The 20,958-nt window shown below is 53.8% G+C and overlaps 4 protein-coding genes across 8 annotated transcripts in view; 1 reads left to right on the forward strand and 3 right to left on the reverse strand.

The window, feature by feature from the left end:
• PPP2CB (protein phosphatase 2 catalytic subunit beta) overlaps positions 1-716 on the forward strand; it is a 42,356-nt gene extending 41,640 nt beyond the window's left edge. The window contains exon 7 of the mRNA XM_051963752.1: positions 22-716. Within this exon, the coding sequence (XP_051819712.1) occupies positions 22-94 (73 nt within the window). The 3' untranslated portion in view covers positions 95-716. The remainder of the gene's footprint in view (positions 1-21) is intronic.
• A 10,505-nt stretch (positions 717-11,221) lies between these two features.
• Positions 11,222-20,958, reverse strand: part of UBXN8 (UBX domain protein 8) — a 29,642-nt gene continuing 19,905 nt past the window's right edge. Inside the window, exons 6-8 of the mRNA XM_051965135.1 lie at positions 13,794-13,835; positions 12,504-12,578; positions 11,222-11,546 (exon numbers count right to left, since the gene is read on the reverse strand). Of these exons, the coding sequence (XP_051821095.1) occupies positions 11,373-11,546; positions 12,504-12,578; positions 13,794-13,835 (291 nt within the window). The 3' untranslated portion in view covers positions 11,222-11,372. The remainder of the gene's footprint in view (positions 11,547-12,503; positions 12,579-13,793; positions 13,836-20,958) is intronic.
• Positions 14,352-20,115, reverse strand: LOC127540437 (uncharacterized). 4 transcript variants are annotated; one of them, XM_051965132.1, is made up of 2 exons: positions 19,318-19,795; positions 14,352-15,067 (listed from the first exon to the last, which is right to left on the reverse strand). In XM_051965132.1, exons 1-2 carry the CDS (start codon positions 19,562-19,564, stop codon positions 14,352-14,354), a joined length of 963 nt encoding a protein of 320 aa, XP_051821092.1. In that variant the 5' UTR covers positions 19,565-19,795. The 4 variants fall into 4 exon arrangements, 1 of the variants encoding a protein (XP_051821092.1); XR_007948145.1 differs by lacking the exon at positions 19,318-19,795 and adding an exon at positions 19,970-20,115 and having other exon boundaries at positions 14,641-15,067; XR_007948144.1 differs by lacking the exons at positions 14,352-15,067; positions 19,318-19,795 and adding exons at positions 18,603-18,701; positions 19,970-20,115.
• LOC127540441 (uncharacterized) lies at positions 15,615-17,360 on the reverse strand. 2 transcript variants are annotated; one of them, XR_007948146.1, is made up of 2 exons: positions 17,210-17,360; positions 15,615-15,735 (listed from the first exon to the last, which is right to left on the reverse strand). XR_007948146.1 is itself a non-coding variant. In XM_051965136.1 (2 exons), exons 1-2 carry the CDS (start codon positions 16,770-16,772, stop codon positions 15,635-15,637), a joined length of 660 nt encoding a protein of 219 aa, XP_051821096.1. In that variant the 5' UTR covers positions 16,773-17,121. The 2 variants fall into 2 exon arrangements, 1 of the variants encoding a protein (XP_051821096.1); XM_051965136.1 differs by lacking the exon at positions 17,210-17,360 and adding an exon at positions 16,214-17,121 and having other exon boundaries at positions 15,635-15,735.

A 20,958-nucleotide genomic window follows, 5' to 3' on the forward strand; every position in this document is an offset into this window, starting at 1 on the left:
TTTGTATTTTTCTTTGTATAGCCTGCAGTTTGATCCTGCACCCCGTCGTGGAGAGCCCCATGTAACACGACGCACCCCAGACTACTTCCTATAAACAGCTTTGGGGAAAACCTATGAAAAATACCTGGAAGTATACCTGGCATCTTTTTTACAAAGCGATGAGAATAGACATGTTTATGTAACAAATTGGGATCTGTATCTGCATCAGTGCCCATCATGGACCAAACTGTGCCGTAGTGCGCTCAGCACTGAGCAAGCCCACTGAGGCTGAAACCCACCCCCCCAACCCTGTCTTAGGTCGGTCAGTCAGTCAGCCTGCCTGCTGTATTTGGAGTCCCTGTTTTCTTCTGGACTGTTCAAACAGAAAAGGTAACTAATACCTCCATCTCCTTTTGCGCTTATTAATATGTAAATTTTAGTTTTAGTGTTTAACTGGCATGGATTATAGAATTTGGAGTTTATTTTTAAAGAAAATGCACAAACTAACTTTAACATAAGTCATCACCCTTTATTTTATTAAAATGTATGATTAACTTAACTGGAGAAAGGCGAAGATTCCCCTTGGGAGTACGTTGTCATAACATTTAGAGAGATTTCCCTTCATTTAAGCTAAATGACTGTTCTGTGTTGGTCTCCCTTTTTTTCTGTATATTTGTCACAGAAGTACTTGCATCTTCTTGGGTGTATTGGAACAATAAACTTTGAGTTGTAAACCAGACTGTCCTGAATTGCCGTGGTGTGCATGGGTAGGAAATTTCTTGTGGGGAATACCTGCTGCTGGGTCAGTATTTTTCCCAGACTGAAGATGGAAATGAACTCATTTAAAATGATGACTTCTTTTATTCGATCTATTATGTAGCAAATATAAGAAGAGGCACTTGCTAACAGTCAGCAAGAATGTAGCCATTCATGGTTTTGATTTCCATAGGTGATCTGTGTTAATAATATAATAGAGAATACTTGCATTTAATGTGCAATTTTTAAAAGTTAGGTAGGTTGTAAGCCAATATAGAGGGTGAATAAATGAATTCTGAAGAACTGCAATAATGTGTAGTGAAGACACAATTTTTAAAAAAAAAAATACATCCAGGAATGGATATATAATGTCCATCTCAGCTTTAGAAAGAGGTCTGAGTAAAGAGACTGGGTTTATTTGATTTTTCTAGTCCCGTAATTACATAGCATTCATGGGAGAATGTTGAACTAATAATTCCTTCATGGAAGTGTGACTCAGACATTTGGAATGGAGAAGACAACACTGTTGAATTAATGTGGCAGATAAACCATAAGTATGTTTTTGAACTGCTACCTACATAAAATGGAATCAAGGTCAGTTTGAAGCCCTCACTTGCTCAGGCTTCTGCTTCCCCTGACTCTTCTGCCATCCTCCAGAAGCAGTTGCTCCCTCTTGGAAATCCTGAAGCCAGAGCTTCATCTCTCATCCTTTCAACTCCTGCAGCCTCTCCTCCATCCAAGCTTGTTTTCATCGTGTCTCCAGTCTCTCCCTATTCCTCCAGTCCTCTCTTGCCTTTCTCTTCCTTCTTCCAAGACTTCATTCTATGGCAGCCCCTTCTCCAGTGTCCTCTTACCTCATCTTTGGGTAATTTGCCCCACTTTGTTCTCTGCTTCTTTTCGTTCATCTTCAACTTTTGTCTTTCTCTGTATCCCCAGGCCTTAGCACAAGCTCAGGCATATGGTAGGTGCTTAGTAAAAGGTTATTGCTTGACTGCTCCCTCCATCCCCACCATACTACAGTGGGGTGCAAATAAGCTGAGAAATGGACTGCCTTATCTAATAAAGATTCCAGCTTTTCACTTTTAAAAATGGTCTTTGTTGCAGTAACTTGTCCTCCTTGATTTACCACTAAAATCACAAGATTTTAACTCTTTTTAACTCTTCTTTGCAACCACTCCCATGTCCTATTGGATGGTAAGCATGCCTTTGATGATCAATCCATTTTTCCAAGTCTGTCCTTGATTATAGCAAGTCTTGCATTAAAGCATATTTATCTCCTATCTTGTGGAACAACATCTTAATGTTTCAGGAGATGTGGGATGGTGCAAGATTATATTGCAATATTTTACCTTCATTTGGAAACGTGTGTCCTTCCAGAACAATTGTGCTCCTCGGGATATCAGTACATTGATCAGAGTTCATCGTTCCCTCAATGGGGACAAAGCTTCCAGGTTCACTGGAAGTGAAAAGGAATCTCCAAAATATCTTTGCCTAAACCTTCCCCTTCTCTTGCCTTCTGTGTTATTGTTGAGGGCAGCCCCACCCCAATACCATAGGCTCCCACTCTAGGAGTCATCCCTGTTCCTCACATCCAAGATGGTGCCTTGGTTTCAGTAACCTCCAGTCTCTCCTCCAGCCTTGCCCCCAGCCTGGTGCAGACCCATAAGTTGGCCTGCCTCAAGTCTCCCTCCCCTCCAGTCAGCCACCAAATCATCTCCCTATTTAATAAACCTCCCTGTCACCTTTAGGATCAAATACAAAATGCTTTGTTTGGCATTCATACCTCTCCAGCACCCCTTTCCAGTCTCCTTAGCCCACACTCCCTGATATGTCTTCTTCAACCCAGTGACACCGGCCTGCTGGCTATTCCTCCCACAGACCCTCCCATCTTTAAGCTCTGGCTATCCCCCGTGCCTGGATTGCTCTCCTTTCTCTGCTCTGACTCCTGACCTCCCTGGCTTTCCCCCTGCTACAGGAAGCTTCCCAACCCCTCCTAATTCTAGTACCTTCTCTCATTTTGTCCTTTCTGTAACCTGTTTTGTGCATACTTGTTTACCTGTTCTCCTATTAGACTGAGCACCTTGAGGACAGGGATTGTGTTCTACAACTCTCTTTGTGTCCCCAATACTTCACTTAGTGCCAGCCACATAAGAGGATCTTAATAAATGTTTTCTGACTAAATGTTTTAGTCTGATGAGGATGCCCAGATTTTACAGGCTCACTTGGGTTTGACAGTGGTTTTTGATAATAGCTTTGAATATAAAAATTTCATTAGTAAAAACTATTTCCCCCGCAATCTTTAGTATTCCAGTCTTTGTGTTGTCTTGCCCACGACAAATATTTTTCCTTCATATAGCAATTGGTGAGTGTCCTGTTTAATGGTCATAGAAGAATCAAGGTGCCAAGGCCGCCTGAAACTCTTTGTTTTTGGAGGATTAATTAGGCTCTTTTGCAGCAATAGGTTGTTAATTTTTGTATTTTTTTGTTTGTTTCCATCTTTCTTTCCTTTACACTTGGTATGACTGAGCCTGTCTCATTGTGAGCTTGAATGATGCCTTAACATGCTTGATTTTCCACCCAGCAGCTCCTTCAAGGACTGACAGGTTATCCAAGGCAGGCGTGCCCCGAAAGCTACAACCCGGGTTTCCTTAGAGCAGAGCTTCTTTATTTGTTTTGTTCCAGTCAGTCTGGTAAAACCAGTGAACCTTTTCTCAGAATGATGTTTTTAGATGCAAAAAAATAAAAGGCACTGAATTTCAAAGTACGCCAAAGGTTAGTGAAAGTAAAGAGATAGTTTTTCGTCCAGTCCAAGTTCACAGAGTTCTTGAATGCCTGTAGACCCCAGGTTGAAAACCCTTTATTGCTGATATTCATTTTTAAAAACCACAGAATTAATGAGAGAATCGGGTATGGCATACAAGGGGAGGCTCCATCCCTGGGTTCTCTGAATCAGCTACATTGGAGTCACATGGGGCATAGATGCCTGACTATTGCATGCTCTCACAGAATGAGACCATATTCCAATATCATTTGTCTAAAGTCACCACTACTTTATGTCCCGCTCTGCAGGGGAAATTCAAGCTGTCCTCTGGGATCATTCAACTCTCTGTCTCTGTCTCTTGTCTGTCTGTCTCTCTGTCTTTGTCTGTCTGTCTCTCTTCCTCTCCACTAGCACTGCCTGTACTTTCTCTTCCTGTTAGTCTCCAAAGGAGATGTGCATGGAGCATCTGCTTTCTCTGATCCTCCGCCATCCTTCCCACTCTTCTCCACGGCCTTCCTTTGCCATACCCCCATTCCTCCCATAGAGATTCCTCAAAAACAGAAACTGACTCAGTGTTGATCCCGCCAGCCTTGCAGCTGACTTCTCTTCCCTCCCTTTCATGGCCAGGCTTCTAGAAATAGCAGCTTCAGCCCCTCCCCCTGCACCCCCCCTCACCCCCCAGCTCAGCCAAGACATTGCACTCAGTGTTAAGCATCTCTCTGCGGTGCTTGTGTCTCTCATCTTTAAAGGCAAGCAGGCCCCTCCTCCCCCTGCTCTCCCTGAGGTTCTCTTCTGAGCCCGCTTCTCTGCCCTCTGGTGATCATGGCCAGCCTGGTGTTTTCTACCCTCGCCTTTCTGCAGATGATTTCAGGCCCCTGTGTTCTCCAGCCTTGATTCAATTTGCCCCCAAAGAATCCCTCTTTCCCCTCAAACCTGCCCTTCCTCCGAATTTTCACTGCTTTTGGTGGCAGTATTACCATTCTTTCTGTTTCTAGATTTTTCTAACTGTAAGCCTTACTTTTGCCCTTAGTCCTTCACCTCAGTATTAGATCAGGTATCCCAGGCCCAGCTGAGTCTCTGTCAGCATTAGCTCTTCCATCTTGCCCCTGTCTGCCAGGCTCTGATACGGGGCTGAATGTGGCGTCAGAAAGGACTCAGGTTCACATCCTGCCTCACACCCTTATTAGCTACCAAGTTTTCCTTGGCAAGTCAGTGGGCCACTCTGTGCCTCAGTTTCTTCATCATTAAAATGAGGGACCTGGACTCAGTCTTCTGCCTTCAGACTATTTCCCTCTCTTTTTCCTGCCGTTGCCTGCACCCCTTTTCTCTTGTCACTCCTCTCGGAACTCTCTAGAGGTTCCCTGCCCTGGCTTTCAAGGCCTTCTCCATGGTGTCTGCAATCTGTCTTTCCAGAGTTGTCTTCCCCCTTTTTGTTCTAGCCTCATTCTCCAACCCATTCCTGTCCTGTATGTTTCTGTAACCATGCCTTTGCTCATCATTTCATTTCCCTCCACAAACACCCTCCCCCACCCTCATGATCCCCTGCTGACTCTGACTGTGAGCAACAGTTGTGATCCAGGAGGGTGATAGGGAGTCTGGGATTATCACAAACTTGCCCAGTTTGTGCTGGGGCATCTTCTGTTAATCACTCTTCCTAGACCCCATTTCCTCATCTTCCCAATAAGGGGCTGATCTGTTCTCTAAGGACCCAAGGGATTGTCTCCTCTCTAAGGCAGCTTGAATCACATCTTCCACAGAAGGAGAAAACGATCCCCCTCTATGTTTCTCATTGCTTTTTGCCTGGACTTCTCCTTTGCACAAGTGGAAGTTTCTTTTGCATCTCTAGTACTAGTGTGAGCGGTTGTCTTTCTCTCCTCACCACTCTGTCCCTGAATTAGGTTTTAAACTCTTTGAGGGTGGGACCTTGTTGTATCCAGCTTTGTCTCAATATCCTCTGATTGCATTGAATCAAATGGACCAGAGCCCTGAGGGGACTGGATTAATTTACTTTGATGTTGTGCCTTTAGATTGTGCAAAGAATGAGGCCTAAATTTTCATCTTTTCAAAATGTGCCAGGTGGACTAAAAGTGCTCCTTAGGTGTTTATCAGGCACCCATTTTACTTTTTAAAAACTAATTGAATGCCATCCATATAATTGCCTTTTGTAGCAGTCACTTTCTAATCTTACTCTTCCACCACCTGTCCACTGAAACTTTTTGATACATCCACTCCAAGTCACTGCCCATCCTCACCCGATCTCCCTCCCCCAAGCTTAGGCACATTAGGTACATTAGTACCTTTCCACCCCTTCTCTATCAAGAGGAATGAAATGTTTCAGCAGTAGTCTTTTGGAACCAAGAATCTTTTTAATGGAAAGGATTAAAATTACTCCTCAAATCTCCAAGTACATGAAGGTTTATTGTTCTCCCTCCATTAGGTAAAGTCAGGCTCTTGGGACTCTCAGGCCATTACAACACAACTAGATAATCCATTCACTGGCCAAATTGCTTAAAATAATTGCATTCTTCTGCTGGGCTAGCCTTATTTCTGTCATCTACAATTATAAATTATTTCCTCAACTTTCTCCTTCATTATAATTAAACTTCTTTGTTCAATTGTGTAGACAGGGAATCTAAAGGGAAAAAAGAAATCCCCTTGGCCTACCTGCAGTTTGTAGGTGTAAGGTTTATCCAGCATAAATTAATTATATTGTGTCATTGACAGCCACCTAAAGGTACAGGATTTAATTAAAATTTTTTAACTTAAACAGTATTATAATAAATAAAGTACCAGAACTTTGGTCACCTGAGGTAGAAAGCATGATGAGCAGTTAAGAACAAAAGCAAATGGATCGAGGTGTTTTTAAAGGTGTTGTGATACTTCTGGCTGTTTATACAAACCCTATTTCCCAGACCTCCCTTCCTTCATGGAGCCTGCCACATAGCACTCAAGAGGATGTATTCTTCTGCTCATTGACTCTGTGGTTGTCATCGTTTGCACTGGTGCCTCTCAGGGGCACAAGCTGATATGTCCTCCCAGTAGTAGTCAACAATATTCATGCCAGTATGGTCAAATATCAGTTGGTTGATGGGCACAGAACAACAGGACTAAGCTACAGCTCTTCCAATGGTGTATTTATTAGTGTTCCTGTCTTCCAGTGGCCCCTTCAACACTTTGAAAATTTTGATCCTAATCTCTTTGATTATTTCTCTTAGAAATAACCTCAGATCCTTTCATAGCCATCAGGAAATGGCTCATCTTAAATATTTGTGCCAGTTTTCTATATATCTTAGATGTTTTACCAGAAATGGGGATGAAAATATTTTTCCCATTCTGCAATTTCTCTTCATATCCTAGCGTCATTGATTTTGATTGGGCACAAGCTTTGTCTTTGATTAGTATTTTGTTTTTTTGCTAGTGAGGGCACTAGAATGTAATGGGTAGAAAACGGTACTTGGAGACAGGCGGGTAGCCACCTGTTTGCAAAATGTAAAGCCAGGGTAACATGCCTCATAGTATTGATGCACAGGAAGCACAGCGTAGACCTTTCTGGGCTAGAGCCTTCATTTCTTAGGTTGCTGGAATCTTCCTTTACGGACTAGAGCTGGTTTTGCCCTTCCTTCCCCTTACTCTGTTCTCCTACTGAGGAGAGAGGCAAGGGAGGTGCTCAGGCCCGGACTCCTTGCCAGGGCCCTTCCTCTGCTGCCGACCTTCTGGTGACCTGAACAGGCCTGAAGGCAGATGCCTTGTAGGGCCAGTGACCATCAAGAAGTTTTCAGAGGCAGCTACTCCCAAAGCTCCTATCACAGCCTCTAGAGAATGGTGGTGGTCTGGCCATTGCCATTTCAAATGGGATGAATTCTCCGCAGGCTGAAGGTCTCAGCTCTCCTGCTCTGTCACTGTGGCCTCAGGAGCACGCCGTGCCAGGAAAGGGGGATACGGGATGTCTGTGAGCAGACCCCGCAAAGAACGAGATCAGTGTTGTGAAGAGCTCAGAGCTGTGGAGGGGAATCAGCACCAAGAGGATGGAATTCAGGGAGACAAAATTCCAGACTTGGTGGGTCAAGGATACACGGTTGAGAGAAGAGAGGGTACCTCGTTGGCAGTCAGTACCAAGCAGAGTTTACCCACGAGGGAGCAGGCAGGGAGCAAAGGGACTGAGCCACAGGATCTCACCTGCTGTTGGGAATCAGGCATGGGGGGGGGGGGGGCAGACAAAAAGGGCAGGGAAAAACCCAGCAATAAATCCACCAGTAACTCACAAATAACTTGGAAAGAGGTGGACTTGAGAAGGTGGATGAGCTGTTTGGGGCAAGTCCAAGACACACTTCATTGGAAATGTCTAGGAGGCCCTTGGTGCTGGAGTGGAGTCTGCCGGCGATCTGGTCTGCGGGGCCTTCTCAGGAAGTCATGCAGCTTGTATTTAAGTACGTAGCAGGCACTGTCCTGGGCCTGGGGGGCTGTCCCCAAGGAGCTGCCTTCTCACAGGGAGACAGCACTTGTAAAAATAAGAATAAAGGAAGGAGGGCCTCCTAGTAGGAACAGCTTTTCGGGGGAGAACCTCGTGGTCCCCATCTGAGAGTTGGGGGAAGGGAGGCAGACAAGCGAAGTGACAGGCTGAGGCTCATGTGGCTATTAAATGTGCGAGGCTGGGTTTGAACTGAGCCTCCAGCTGCCTTGAGGTAATTTGGGGAGACACTGGGCATGGGGGGGTGTAGTCAGCTGCGGGCTTCATGGTAGAAGGCAAAAGAAACTCCTGATGGAGGAGCAGCTTGAGAAGGCAAGCATGGGGTGGGAGAAGCCAGCCAGGAAGGTGAGGGGTGGGCCCCAGCTGCCCACTCTTGTGGCTGGAGCAGGCTGGGGAGGGCTTCCTGTCCCTGAGAGAGGGAGCAGCTCTATCTGCACCTGAGGCACTCGAGTTTTCTGGAGGACAAGAGGGTTGTGGTCAAATGGGCCCTTTAGGGAAATCGTTTTTGTAGCAGGGTAGAGGTTGTGGCAGCCATGAGGACCAGTGGGAGTGTGTGGGGTGGTGATGAGGGGAACGGCCAGGCGGGACAGGGTAACAGGTGAGCAAGCGGAGGCCACGTGAGTTGTCAGCTTTTTCAAGGTGTCGGGAGTCCCGTGATTAGATGGCCGAACCTGTGGTTCGAGCCCAGAGTCACAGGGTGGGAACCTATTCTGAGCCAACAGAGATGAGAGGAAAAGCAGGAGAGAGCAGCGAGTAAACATTTTGTGCCGATTCTGTAATGATCTGAGGAGGTTACACCCTACGGTAATCTGAGAAAAATACAGGATAGGCTCAGGGCTCCCTTAGAAAAAACCCATGGGACTGCCAGGGAACAGCACTATGTTCCCCTCCAAGGTCCCTCACCTGAGAGGCTGCAACATCCGGGCCAGTCTGTCATTTACTCTGAAAAGCTAACCTATAAGCAGAAATAGCCCCCGGGGTGTGTTAGCTTCAGTCCATAAATAACTCAAGATTTTGAGGGTTTCAGCTGTAAAATTTAAAAGAATGGGGGCTGTGAAAGCTCCACGTGGGGTAAGAACCAGAGACCAAGGAGAATTTGTCTTTAAACACAGGTGGCACTCGCCTCATCAGGACCCTCTGCCCCTTGGATTAGAGAGAGCAAGCCCGGGACTCCCAAACCTTCCCTGAAGGGAGCTGGGCCATCTCCTTACCCAGCCCGTGGCACTCCCTTTGCCTGCTTTGACTCCTCCATCGCATGCCCCCAGGGGGATGAGAGCTCCCCCTCCCACCCATTTCTAGCTAGCTTTCTTTTCTTTGTTTTGTGTTGTCTTCCCTCCTCAGTGGATCCTGGTAAGATCCAGGAGAACATATTTGTATCCCCAGCACAATTAAGGATGTAATAGAATTTTACTGACCTACTTTATACAACCTAGTGCTTTCACTTATGATAAGCTTGCTTTAAAGTTTGCAACTTGACCATCTTATTTGATCCCTTCATGGGAAATTGGTGCTATTATTATTATTGTTATTATTATTCCCACTCAGATAAGGGAACCTAAACAGAAAGATTAATGGATATCACGGTCTAGAAAGTGTTGGAGGTTGGATTTGACTCTAGGTACGACCTCTATCGCTGAGCCACTTAGTTGATAACAAGCTATTATTATAAGAGCTAAGAATTGGTAATGGTCTAGAGGCCCACCAGTTGGGGAGCGGCCTAAGAAACTGGGGCGCGTGAACGTGATAGTCCCACAGTGTTGGGAGAAGTGGGACAAGTGCCGAGCGGGGTGGGAAGATCCGCGGGAACTGAGGCAGTGAAGTCACAGAGTGAAAACAAGGGGCGCAGTCACAGTGGCAGTGATGGGAGGGGCGGGGCAGCCGCTGTAACAGTTACAGACGTCCCGCAGTGCCCGCCTGGGGGACATGAGAAGGCGCCGCGCTGTGCCCCTTTGTGCAGGCGTGGGGTACGGGGAGTTCACCTGGCACCTTTTCAGAAGTAGATGTGCCAATCAGTGGGTGTTTTTTTTTTTTTCTTGCTCTCTAAAAACTACTGTTTGTCAAGTGGGATGGCTCTTGGGGAGGGGAATATGGAAGAATCTGAGATACCTTGGTGACATGAAACAAAGTATCAATAAGAATGTATTATAAAATACCAGATTGGAAAAGTAGGAGCCCCCCAAGGATGAGCAGTTTTAACAAATGTTGGAGTCCAGCCCCATATTTCTCCACCACCGCAGAGCTCTTCGATGTCCCCTCTGTCAGCATCCTGACGGTTGTCCGACCTCTGCCAGAGACCTCCAGCTCACCCCCTCTCTGGGCCTCTGGCTGCCCTTTGGGTCGCTCTCTCACACACACCGCCTGAATTTGCCTCAGAAAGCTCCCTGAGCTGGCCCCCTCCTCAGAAAAGGCCTTAAAAGTCCCAACACGGCTGGTGCGTCCTGCCCTCCTCCTCCCTCCCCCCCCACACACACACCCCATGCTCCCTCACTAGCCATGTTCCCTCACTGACCATCCCCAGCTCCTTCTGTCCCCATCCAACAGCCAGAGCCCTTCCACATCCCAGAGGGGTCTTCAGGAGGTCCTCCAGCTTATCAGCACTCCCTCCCTTGGACAATATCTTAGATCTTCCACATTGGCCCCCAACAGGGGACTGAAATAGGAGCTGAAGCTTGAAGTGGGAGGGGCAGATATTACTGTGAATACCCCTACAATTAGAGCTGCCTTGGACAGCGGTGTTCCCTGGGTTTATAGGGGCGCCTTAATGAGCTTTCTTGGGGAAAAGAGGATGTGGCCTCCCTCAGCAAGGCCATCACTGGCGCCCTGACGGGGAGCTAGTGACCCCACAACTCTGGGCTGCTTGGCAGTTCCACAAGCACCAACGAGCGAGATTCCCCAAATGGCACTGGGGGTTACCCCAAGAAGGGAGACGCAGCAGGCAGCCCAGAGGTGTCCCGCACTGCCTGCAGTCCATAAGCCATCTCGCATGTACTAGGCTCCCCACCCACCATTTAGAATGAGCCCCCGGGGGGGGGGGGGAGGGCTGCATCTGTAGCTGGCTCTGTTACCACAGAACGTGGCCGAGACGAGCGGGCACTGGCCTGCGGAGGAGGTAGGTCCCTGCAGGTGCCAGGTTTGGGCCCCTGGCTTTGGCGCCCAAGGAGCAGGCCCTTGGGGGAGGGGAGATGGGCTCTGTGAGCACAGGATCTGTCTCCTGGATGACCACCGATCACCAGAAGTAGTAATTCCAGAGGTCCCACTTTGCCAGCATATCCGTTTATTACCAGAGGACATCGCCCCAGGTGGGGGTGTTTGCCTGCAAAGGGCCCGTTTCCTGCTCAGCTTGGTCACTGCAGGAAGCCCCTCTTGGGGCTCGCAGCCAGGGCCGGGGTGGCCATCCCCGGGCCCCATTCACAGGGAGGGACAGGGCTCTCTCTCCTCCACGTTCAGCACCGTGTCCATCATCAGGCCAGCATCTTCTAGGGTTTGGTCTTCTCCCACTTCCAGAGGTCTTCGTGGGTAGGAAGTGGAGAGGGTGTAGATGGACTTGTGATAGCCCACCTTCATCATCCAGTCCAGCAACACCTAAAAGACAGAGACTGGTGACCCAGGTATTAACGCAGCCCTCCGGGTCTCTGGGGCTGGTCCCGAGTCCTCGGCAAAACCTGGTGGGCTTCCAGAAGGGGAAATGGCAGAGACGGGGCGGGCCAGAGGCAACTGAGAGAACCCCTAGGCTGGGAACTCAACCTGGGGCCCACACTCCAGTAACTTTCAATAGAAGGATTTTCTCTGTAACCCTAAGTATTTTGTCTGAATACACCATAAATCTAAAAAGGGGTCCTTAGGCTTCTTCACCAGACTGCTTACAGGGACCGTGGCACAAAATGGTGTGCACAGAAGCCCTGATGATGTCCCCGTCCCTCCTGCAGAGGAGAAAGGGGAAGGGCTAAAGCCTATCTGAATCCATCCTGTAAGCCACCATGCAAGCTGAGAGCAAAGAAACGATTTTAAACTGACAGTTTTTATTTTGGGGCTGACTTGGGGATCAATGGTTCCTAATATGATGGAAATTTATGAAAGCCCCTTAAAGACAAGTTAAAGATGAAACACGGCCCACCCATTAGGGGGTGGGGGTGGGAGAGAGGGGGACAGGGCTCGCTGGCCCTTAGGAGCCCTTAAATCTTCACGACCAAACGGTGATGGAGAGAAAGGATGGAAAGACCACAGCAAGGCAGGCAGAAGCAACGGTTCCACGACTAGAGAGGGACAAGTTAATTCTCTGAGACCCCGTCTCCTCGTCTTTAACATGCAAACAGTGATGTTGCTTGTGCTCACTTCACAAAACGATCTGTAGGGAGAGCTTTGCGCTCGTCTGGGTCTCACAGATGTCGATTGGGGGGCTGCGCTTCCCAGACTGGGCAGAGCTAGGTGGGGACAGGGCGTAGGGGGCTCAGCCGGGCGGAAAACCCCCACTGCGGTCAAAGCACATGCACAGGACCTGGGTCCTCGCCCACCTGCCCCGAAAAGCCTGCTTTAACTCACCTGTGAACTCCACGTCTTGCAGAACCTCCGTCGGATCACTCGTCCATCAGGACAGCGGAGAGCGATTGCAACCACCTGAAACCAGAAGAGGGTCACTCAGCAGCCGGGCCAGCCGGGCCTTTTGGCCCTTTCTCCGCAACTCCCGGCCTGCAGGACCCCCCTTCTCTCCTCCACCTCTTAGCCCGGCTTTGCCTCCTAGAGCAAGCTTTTCCCAATCTCCCCAGTGCCCAGAACTTCTGCTGAGCGACGGGCTCCCCAGTCCCAAATAGAAGGAATGGGAAGCTCCCTGAGGGCAAAGAAGGGGCTATTTTTGCTCGGCCTCCAGCGCCCAGCAAATGCTTGGCCAGCAGAGGCCGGGCTCAGTAAGAGCTGAAGAGTTTCTGGCAGTAAGAACTAAGAGGGCCGTGGGCTTGTGGGGCAGGCAGGGATGCTGGGGTTCCCGGACACTCCTCCGTGGCCCCCCATTCTGTCATTCTCACAGTCCCTCTTTTCTCCTATTGGGCCCTGGCTCCCCCAGCCGGAGCATCTTCTCTCCTGTTCCCCACACACTCATCTTGGGGGAGAGGAAGTACATGGCTGGGAGGGGTTCCCCCATTCCCGCCAGCCTTCCTCTGGCCCCATCACTCAGCCACCTCCGGTCCTCAGCAGGGGTCCCTCGCAGGCCCACCCTGCCGACTCTGGGAGCAGGGAGCCCAAGCCCAAGGTCACCCTCCTTTCCTGGGGTCAGGGCGGGCCCCACTGGGGCTACAGAGAAACGGCCCTTGCGCCCAGAGCTCCGTGTGCAGGGACGCCTGCAAGGATGGGAGGCCGGCCAGTGAGAGGGGAGGGGGCTCGGGGGGGAGACAGACGTGGCTAACTATACAAATACACAGTGACGTGGGAGGAAGGAGGAAAGGGGCGAAATGCTCCAGGAGCCACGGAGCTCCCCCTGCTTCCTGGCTTGACCACCGTCTCCCCTCAGATCCAGAGGCCTGGATCCAAGCGCCACAAGAACAGCCGGGCTTCCCGCCCGGTGTCCGGGGCCGCCTCCTGGGGAGAGGCAGCCCGGCCCTGGCCCTCGGGGGGCGGCGGCCACTGCTCCTGGAGAGCTGGGGCCGCCCGAGGCCCCCCGGCACCCGCGGAGAACGGGCAGTAAGAGGCGGGCACGGCCGCTGGTCTCGGAAGGGGCCTCGCCATCTGGCTTCCAAGCAAAACGGGCTCTCCTGTGGCCTCCCCCCATTAAGAGGGGCTCGCGGGGAGCTCGGACTTTGGAACACTGAGCAGTGCTCCTTCTGCAGGGAGAAAGCTTACTTCTTCAGCCGTCTCGGGAGGCTCTTCGGGGATCACAAGGCCCTGAGGGAGAGGAAAAGGCAACGGTTACAAGGAGAACAGGGTGGGCTCGGGCCCTCATCCTCAGTCACGGGGCCCAGGCAGGGCCCCCACTCGGGTGCGGAGGAAAGGAGTCGTCACGGGAGGAGCCGCAGCTGTCCCGGGACCAAGTCACCCAGCCGATGGCCCTGCGGAGGCTGGGGACATCCCAGGCACCCACACCTTTAATCCTGGGGCTCAGCACCCTTGAAGGAAGAGGAAGCAGCAGGTGGGAGGCACAGAACCACTGCGGGGTCCACAAGCGGCTCGGAACGGTTCCTGCCCTCTTCCCCTCTGTGACCATAGCAAGAGCTGGCCATCTCTGAGTGGTCCCTGCACCAAAGGGGGTCCACCACCAAACAAAGGGGGTCCCGCACCATACAAGGGGGGGTCCCTGCATGAAACAATGCGGGTCCCGCACCAAACAGGGGGGTCCCTACACCAAACAAAGGGGGTCCCACACCAAACAAAGGGGGGTCCCCCACCAAACAAGGGGGGGTCCTACACCAAAGGGGGTCCTGCACCAAACAAGGGTGGTCCCTGCACCAAAGAGGGTCCCGCACCAAACAAGGGTGGTCCCTGCACCAAACAAGGGGGTCCCTGCACCAAAGGGGGTCCTGCACCACACAAGGGGGGGTCTCTGCACCAAACAAGGGGGGTCCCGCACCAAAGAGGGTCCCGCACCAAACAAGGGTGGTCCCTGCACCAAACAAGGGGGTCCCTGCACCAAAGGGGGTCCTGCACCACACAAGGGGGGGTCTCTGCACCAAACAAGGGGGGTCCCGCACCAAAGAGGGAGGTCCCTACACCAAAGGGGGTCCTGCACCAAACAAGGGGGGTCCTACACCAAACAAGGGGGGTTCTGCACCAAATGGGGGTCCCGCACCACACAAGGGTGGTCCCGCACCAAAGGGGGTCCTGCACCAAACAAGGGTGGTCCCTGCACCAAAGGGGGTCCTGCACCAAACAAGGGTGGTCCCTGCACCAAACAAGGGGGTCCCTGCACCAAAGGGGGTCCTGCACCACACAAGGGGGGGTCTCTGCACCAAACAAGGGGGGTCCCGCACCAAAGAGGGAGGTCCCTACACCAAAGGGGGTCCTGCACCAAACAAGGGGGGTCCTACACCAAACAAGGGGGGTTCTGCACCAAATGGGGGTCCCGCACCACACAAGGGTGGTCCCGCACCAAAGGGGGTCCTGCACCAAACAGGGGATCCCTACCTACACCAAAGGGGGTCCTGCACCAAACAATGGGGGTCCCGCACCAAACAAGGGTGGTCCCTGCACCAAAGAGGGTCCTGCACCAAACAAGGGGGTCCTGCACCAAAGGGGGTCCCGCACCACACAAGGGGGGGTCTCTGCACCAGACAAGGGGGGTCCCGCACCAAACAGGGAGGTCCCTACACCAAAGGGGGTCCTGCACCAAACAAAGGGGGTCCCGCACCATACAAGGGGGGTCCCTGCATGAAACAATGCGGGTCCCGCACCAAACAGGGGGTCCCTACACCAAACAAGGGGGTCCCGCACCAAACAAGGGGGGTCCCCCACCAAACAAGGGGGGGTCCTACACCAAAGGGGGTCCTGCACCAAACAAGGGTGGTCCCTGCACCAAAGAGGGTCCCGCACCAAACAAGGGTGGTCCCTGCACCAAACAAGGGGGTCCTGCACCAAAGGGGGTCCCGCACCACACAAGGGGGGGTCTCTGCACCAAACAAGGGGGGGTCCCGCACCAAAGAGGGAGGTCCCTACACCAAAGGGGGTCCTGCACCAAACAAGGGGGGGTCCTACACCAAACAAGGGGGGTTCTGCACCAAATGGGGGTCCCGCACCACACAAGGGTGGTCCCGCACCAAAGGGGGTCCTGCACCAAACAGGGGATCCCTACCTACACCAAAGGGGGTCCTGCACCAAACAATGGGGGTCCCGCACCAAACAAGGGTGGTCCCTGCACCAAAGAGGGTCCTGCACCAAACAAGGGGGGTCCTGCACCAAAGGGGGTCCCGCACCACACAAGGGGGGGTCTCTGCACCAAACAAGGGGGGGTCCCGCACCAAACAGGGAGGTCCCTACACCAAAGGGGGTCCTGCACCAAACAAGGGGGGGTCCTACACCAAACAAGGGGGTCCCTGCACCAAAGAGGGTCCTGCACCAAACAAGGAGGTCCCTGCACCAAAGGGGGTCCCGCACCACACAAGGGGGGGTCTCTGCATGAAACAAGGGGGGTTCTGCACCAAACGGGGGTCCCTACACCAAAGGGGGTCCTGCACCAAACAAGGGTGGTCCCTGCACCAAATGGGGGTCCCGCACCACACAAGGGTGGTCCTGCACCAAAGGGGGTCCTGCACCAAACAGGGGATCCCTACACCAAAGGGGGTCCTGCACCAAACAATGGGGGTCCCGCACCAAACAAGGGTGGTCCTGCACCAAAGAGGGTCCTGCACCAAACAAGGAGGTCCCTGCACCAAAGGGGGTCCCGCACCACACAAGGGGGGGTCTCTGCATGAAACAAGGGGGGTTCTGCACCAAACGGGGGTCCCTACACCAAAGGGGGTCCTGCACCAAACAAGGGTGGTCCCTGCACCAAAGGGGGTCCCGCACCACACAAGGGGGGGTCCTGCACCAAAGGGGGTCCTGCACCAAACAAGGGGGGGTCCCTGCATGAAACAAGGGGGGGCTTGCACCAAACAGGGGGTCCCTACACCAAAGGGGGTCCTGCACCAAACAAGGGTGGTCCCGCACCAAACAATGGGGGGTCCCTGCACCAAAGGGGGTCCTGCACCAAACAATGGGGGGTCCCTGCATGAAACAATGGGGGGCTTGCACCAAACAGGGGGTCCCTACACCAAAGGGGGTCCCACACCACACAAGGGTGGTCCCTGCACCAAAGGGGGTCCTGCACCAAACAAGGGGGGGTCCCTGCATGAAACAAGGGGGGTCCCGTACCAAACAGGGAGGTCCCTACACCAAAGGGGATTCTGCACCAAACAAGGGTGGTCCCTGCACCAAAGGGGGTCCTGCACCAAACAAGGGTGGTCCCGCACCAAACAATGGGGGGTCCCTGCACCAAACAAAGGGGGTCCCGCACCAAACAAAGGGGGGTCCCCCACCAAACAAGGGGGGGTCCTACACCAAAGGGGGTCCTGCACCAAACAAGGGGGGTCCCGCACCAAAGAGGGTCCCGCACCAAACAAGGGTGGTCCCTGCACCAAACAAGGGGGTCCCTGCACCAAAGGGGGTCCTGCACCAAACAAGGGGGGTCCTACACCAAACAAGGGGGGTTCTGCACCAAATGGGGGTCCCGCACCACACAAGGGTGGTCCTGCACCAAGGGGGTCCTGCACCAAACAGGGGATCCCTACACCAAAGGGGGTCCTGCACCAAACAATGGGGGTCCCGCACCAAACAAGGGTGGTCCCTGCACCAAAGAGGGTCCTGCACCAAACAAGGAGGTCCCTGCACCAAAGGGGGTCCCGCACCACACAAGGGGGGGTCTCTGCATGAAACAAGGGGGGTTCTGCACCAAACGGGGGTCCCTACACCAAAGGGGGGTCCTGCACCAAACAAGGGTGGTCCCTGCACCAAAGGGGGTCCCGCACCACACAAGGGGGGGTCCTGCACCAAAGGGGGGTCCTGCACCAAACAAGGGGGGGTCCCTGCATGAAACAAGGGGGGGCTTGCACCAAACAGGGGGTCCCTACACCAAAGGGAGTCCTGCACCAAACAAGGGTGGTCCCGCACCAAACAATGGGGGGTCCTGCACCAAAGGGGGGTCCTGCACCAAACAATGGGGGTCCCTGCATGAAACAATGGGGGGCTTGCACCAAACAGGGGGTCCCTACACCAAAGGGGGGTCCACCACCAAACAAAGGGGGGTCCTGCACCAAAGGGGGGTCCTGCACCAAACAAGGGGGGGTCCCTGCATGAAACAAGGGGGGGTCCCGTACCAAACAGGGAGGTCCCTACACCAAAGGGGATTCTGCACCAAACAAGGGTGGTCCCTGCACCAAAGGGGGGTCCTGCACCAAACAAGGGTGGTCCCGCACCAAACAATGGGGGGTCCTGCACCAAACAAAGGGGGTCCCGCACCAAACAAAGGGGGGTCCCCCACCAAACAAGGGGGGGTCCTACACCAAAGGGGGGTCCTGCACCAAACAAGGGTGGTCCCTGCACCAAGGGGGTCCTGCACCAAACAAGGGTGGTCCCTGCACCAAACAAGGGGGGTCCTGCACCAAAGGGGGGTCCTGCACCACACAAGGGGGGGTCTCTGCACCAAACAAGGGGGGGTCCCGCACCAAAGAGGGTCCCGCACCAAACAAGGGTGGTCCCTGCACCAAACAAGGGGGGTCCTGCACCAAAGGGGGGTCCTGCACCACACAAGGGGGGGTCTCTGCACCAAACAAGGGGGGGTCCCGCACCAAAGAGGGAGGTCCCTACACCAAAGGGGGGTCCTGCACCAAACAAGGGGGGGTCCTACACCAAACAAGGGGGGTTCTGCACCAAATGGGGGTCCCGCACCACACAAGGGTGGTCCCGCACCAAAGGGGGGTCCTGCACCAAACAAGGGTGGTCCCTGCACCAAAGAGGGTCCCGCACCAAACAAGGGTGGTCCCTGCACCAAACAAGGGGGGTCCTGCACCAAAGGGGGGTCCTGCACCACACAAGGGGGGGTCTCTGCACCAAACAAGGGGGGGTCCCGCACCAAAGAGGGAGGTCCCTACACCAAAGGGGGGTCCTGCATCAAACAAGGGGGGGTCCTACACCAAACAAGGGGGGTTCTGCACCAAATGGGGGTCCCGCACCACACAAGGGTGGTCCCGCACCAAAGGGGGTCCTGCACCAAACAGGGGATCCCTACCTACACCAAAGGGGGTCCTGCACCAAACAATGGGGGTCCCGCACCAAACAAGGGTGGTCCCTGCACCAAACAAGGGGGTCCCTGCACCAAAGGGGGTCCCGCACCACACAAGGGGGGGGTCCCGCACCAAACAGGGAGGTCCCTACACCAAAGGGGGTCCTGCACCAAACAAAGGGGGTCCCGCACCATACAAGGGGGGGTCCCTGCATGAAACAATGCGGGTCCCGCACCAAACAGGGGGGTCCCTACACCAAACAAAGGGGGTCCCGCACCAAACAAAGGGGGGTCCCCCACCAAACAAGGGGGGGTCCTACACCAAAGGGGGTCCTGCACCAAACAAGGGTGGTCCCTGCACCAAAGAGGGTCCCGCACCAAACAAGGGTGGTCCCTGCACCAAACAAGGGGGTCCCTGCACCAAAGGGGGTCCCGCACCACACAAGGGGGGGTCTCTGCACCAAACAAGGGGGGTCCCGCACCAAAGAGGGAGGTCCCTACACCAAAGGGGGTCCTGCACCAAACAAGGGGGGTCCTACACCAAACAAGGGGGGTTCTGCACCACACAAGGGTGGTCCCGCACCAAAGGGGGTCCTGCACCAAACAGGGGATCCCTACCTACACCAAAGGGGGTCCTGCACCAAACAATGGGGGTCCCGCACCAAACAAGGGTGGTCCCTGCACCAAAGAGGGTCCTGCACCAAACAAGGGGGTCCCTGCACCAAAGGGGGTCCCGCACCACACAAGGGGGGGTCTCTGCACCAAACAAGGGGGGTCCCGCACCAAACAGGGAGGTCCCTACACCAAAGGGGGTCCTGCACCAAACAAAGGGGGTCCCGCACCATACAAGGGGGGGTCCCTGCATGAAACAATGCGGGTCCCGCACCAAACAGGGGGGTCCCTACACCAAACAAAGGGGGTCCCGCACCAAACAAAGGGGGGTCCCCCACCAAACAAGGGGGGGTCCTACACCAAAGGGGGTCCTGCACCAAACAAGGGTGGTCCCTGCACCAAAGAGGGTCCCGCACCAAACAAGGGTGGTCCCTGCACCAAACAAGGGGGTCCCTGCACCAAAGGGGGTCCCGCACCACACAAGGGGGGGTCTCTGCACCAAACAAGGGGGGGTCCCGCACCAAAGAGGGAGGTCCCTACACCAAAGGGGGTCCTGCACCAAACAAGGGGGGGTCCTACACCAAACAAAGGGGGTCCTGCACCACACAAGGGTGGTCCCGCACCAAAGGGGGTCCTGCACCAAACAGGGGATCCCTACCTACACCAAAGGGGGTCCTGCACCAAACAATGGGGGTCCCGCACCAAACAAGGGTGGTCCCTGCACCAAAGAGGGTCCTGCACCAAACAAGGGGGTCCCTGCACCAAAGGGGGTCCCGCACCACACAAGGGGGGGTCTCTGCACCAAACAAGGGGGGGTCCCGCACCAAACAGGGAGGTCCCTACACCAAAGGGGGTCCTGCACCAAACAAGGGGGGGTCCTACACCAAACAAGGGGGGTTCTGCACCAAATGGGGGTCCCGCACCACACAAGGGTGGTCCTGCACCAAAGGGGGTCCTGCACCAAACAGGGGATCCCTACACCAAAGGGGGTCCTGCACCAAACAATGGGGGTCCCGCACCAAACAAGGGTGGTCCCTGCACCAAAGAGGGTCCTGCACCAAACAAGGGGGGTCCCTGCACCAAAGGGGGTCCCGCACCACACAAGGGGGGGGTCTCTGCACCAAACAAGGGGGGTCCCGCACCAAACAGGGAGGTCCCTACACCAAAGGGGGTCCTGCACCAAACAAGGGGGGGTCCTACACCAAACAAGGGGGGTTCTGCACCAAATGGGGGTCCCGCACCACACAAGGGTGGTCCTGCACCAAAGGGGGTCCTGCACCAAACAGGGGATCCCTACACCAAAGGGGGTCCTGCACCAAACAATGGGGGTCCCGCACCAAACAAGGGTGGTCCCTGCACCAAAGAGGGTCCTGCACCAAACAAGGAGGTCCCTGCACCAAAGGGGGTCCCGCACCACACAAGGGGGGGGTCTCTGCATGAAACAAGGGGGGTTCTGCACCAAACAGGGAGGTCCCTACACCAAAGGGGGTCCTGCACCAAACAAGGGTGGTCCCTGCACCAAAGGGGGTCCCGCACCACACAAGGGGGGGTCCTGCACCAAAGGGGGTCCTGCACCAAACAAGGGGGGGTCCCTGCATGAAACAAGGGGGGGCTTGCACCAAACAGGGGGTCCCTACACCAAAGGGA

This window comes from Antechinus flavipes, chromosome 6, assembly GCF_016432865.1.
Source record: "Antechinus flavipes isolate AdamAnt ecotype Samford, QLD, Australia chromosome 6, AdamAnt_v2, whole genome shotgun sequence".
In the NCBI taxonomy this organism is placed as follows: domain Eukaryota; kingdom Metazoa; phylum Chordata; class Mammalia; order Dasyuromorphia; family Dasyuridae; genus Antechinus; species Antechinus flavipes.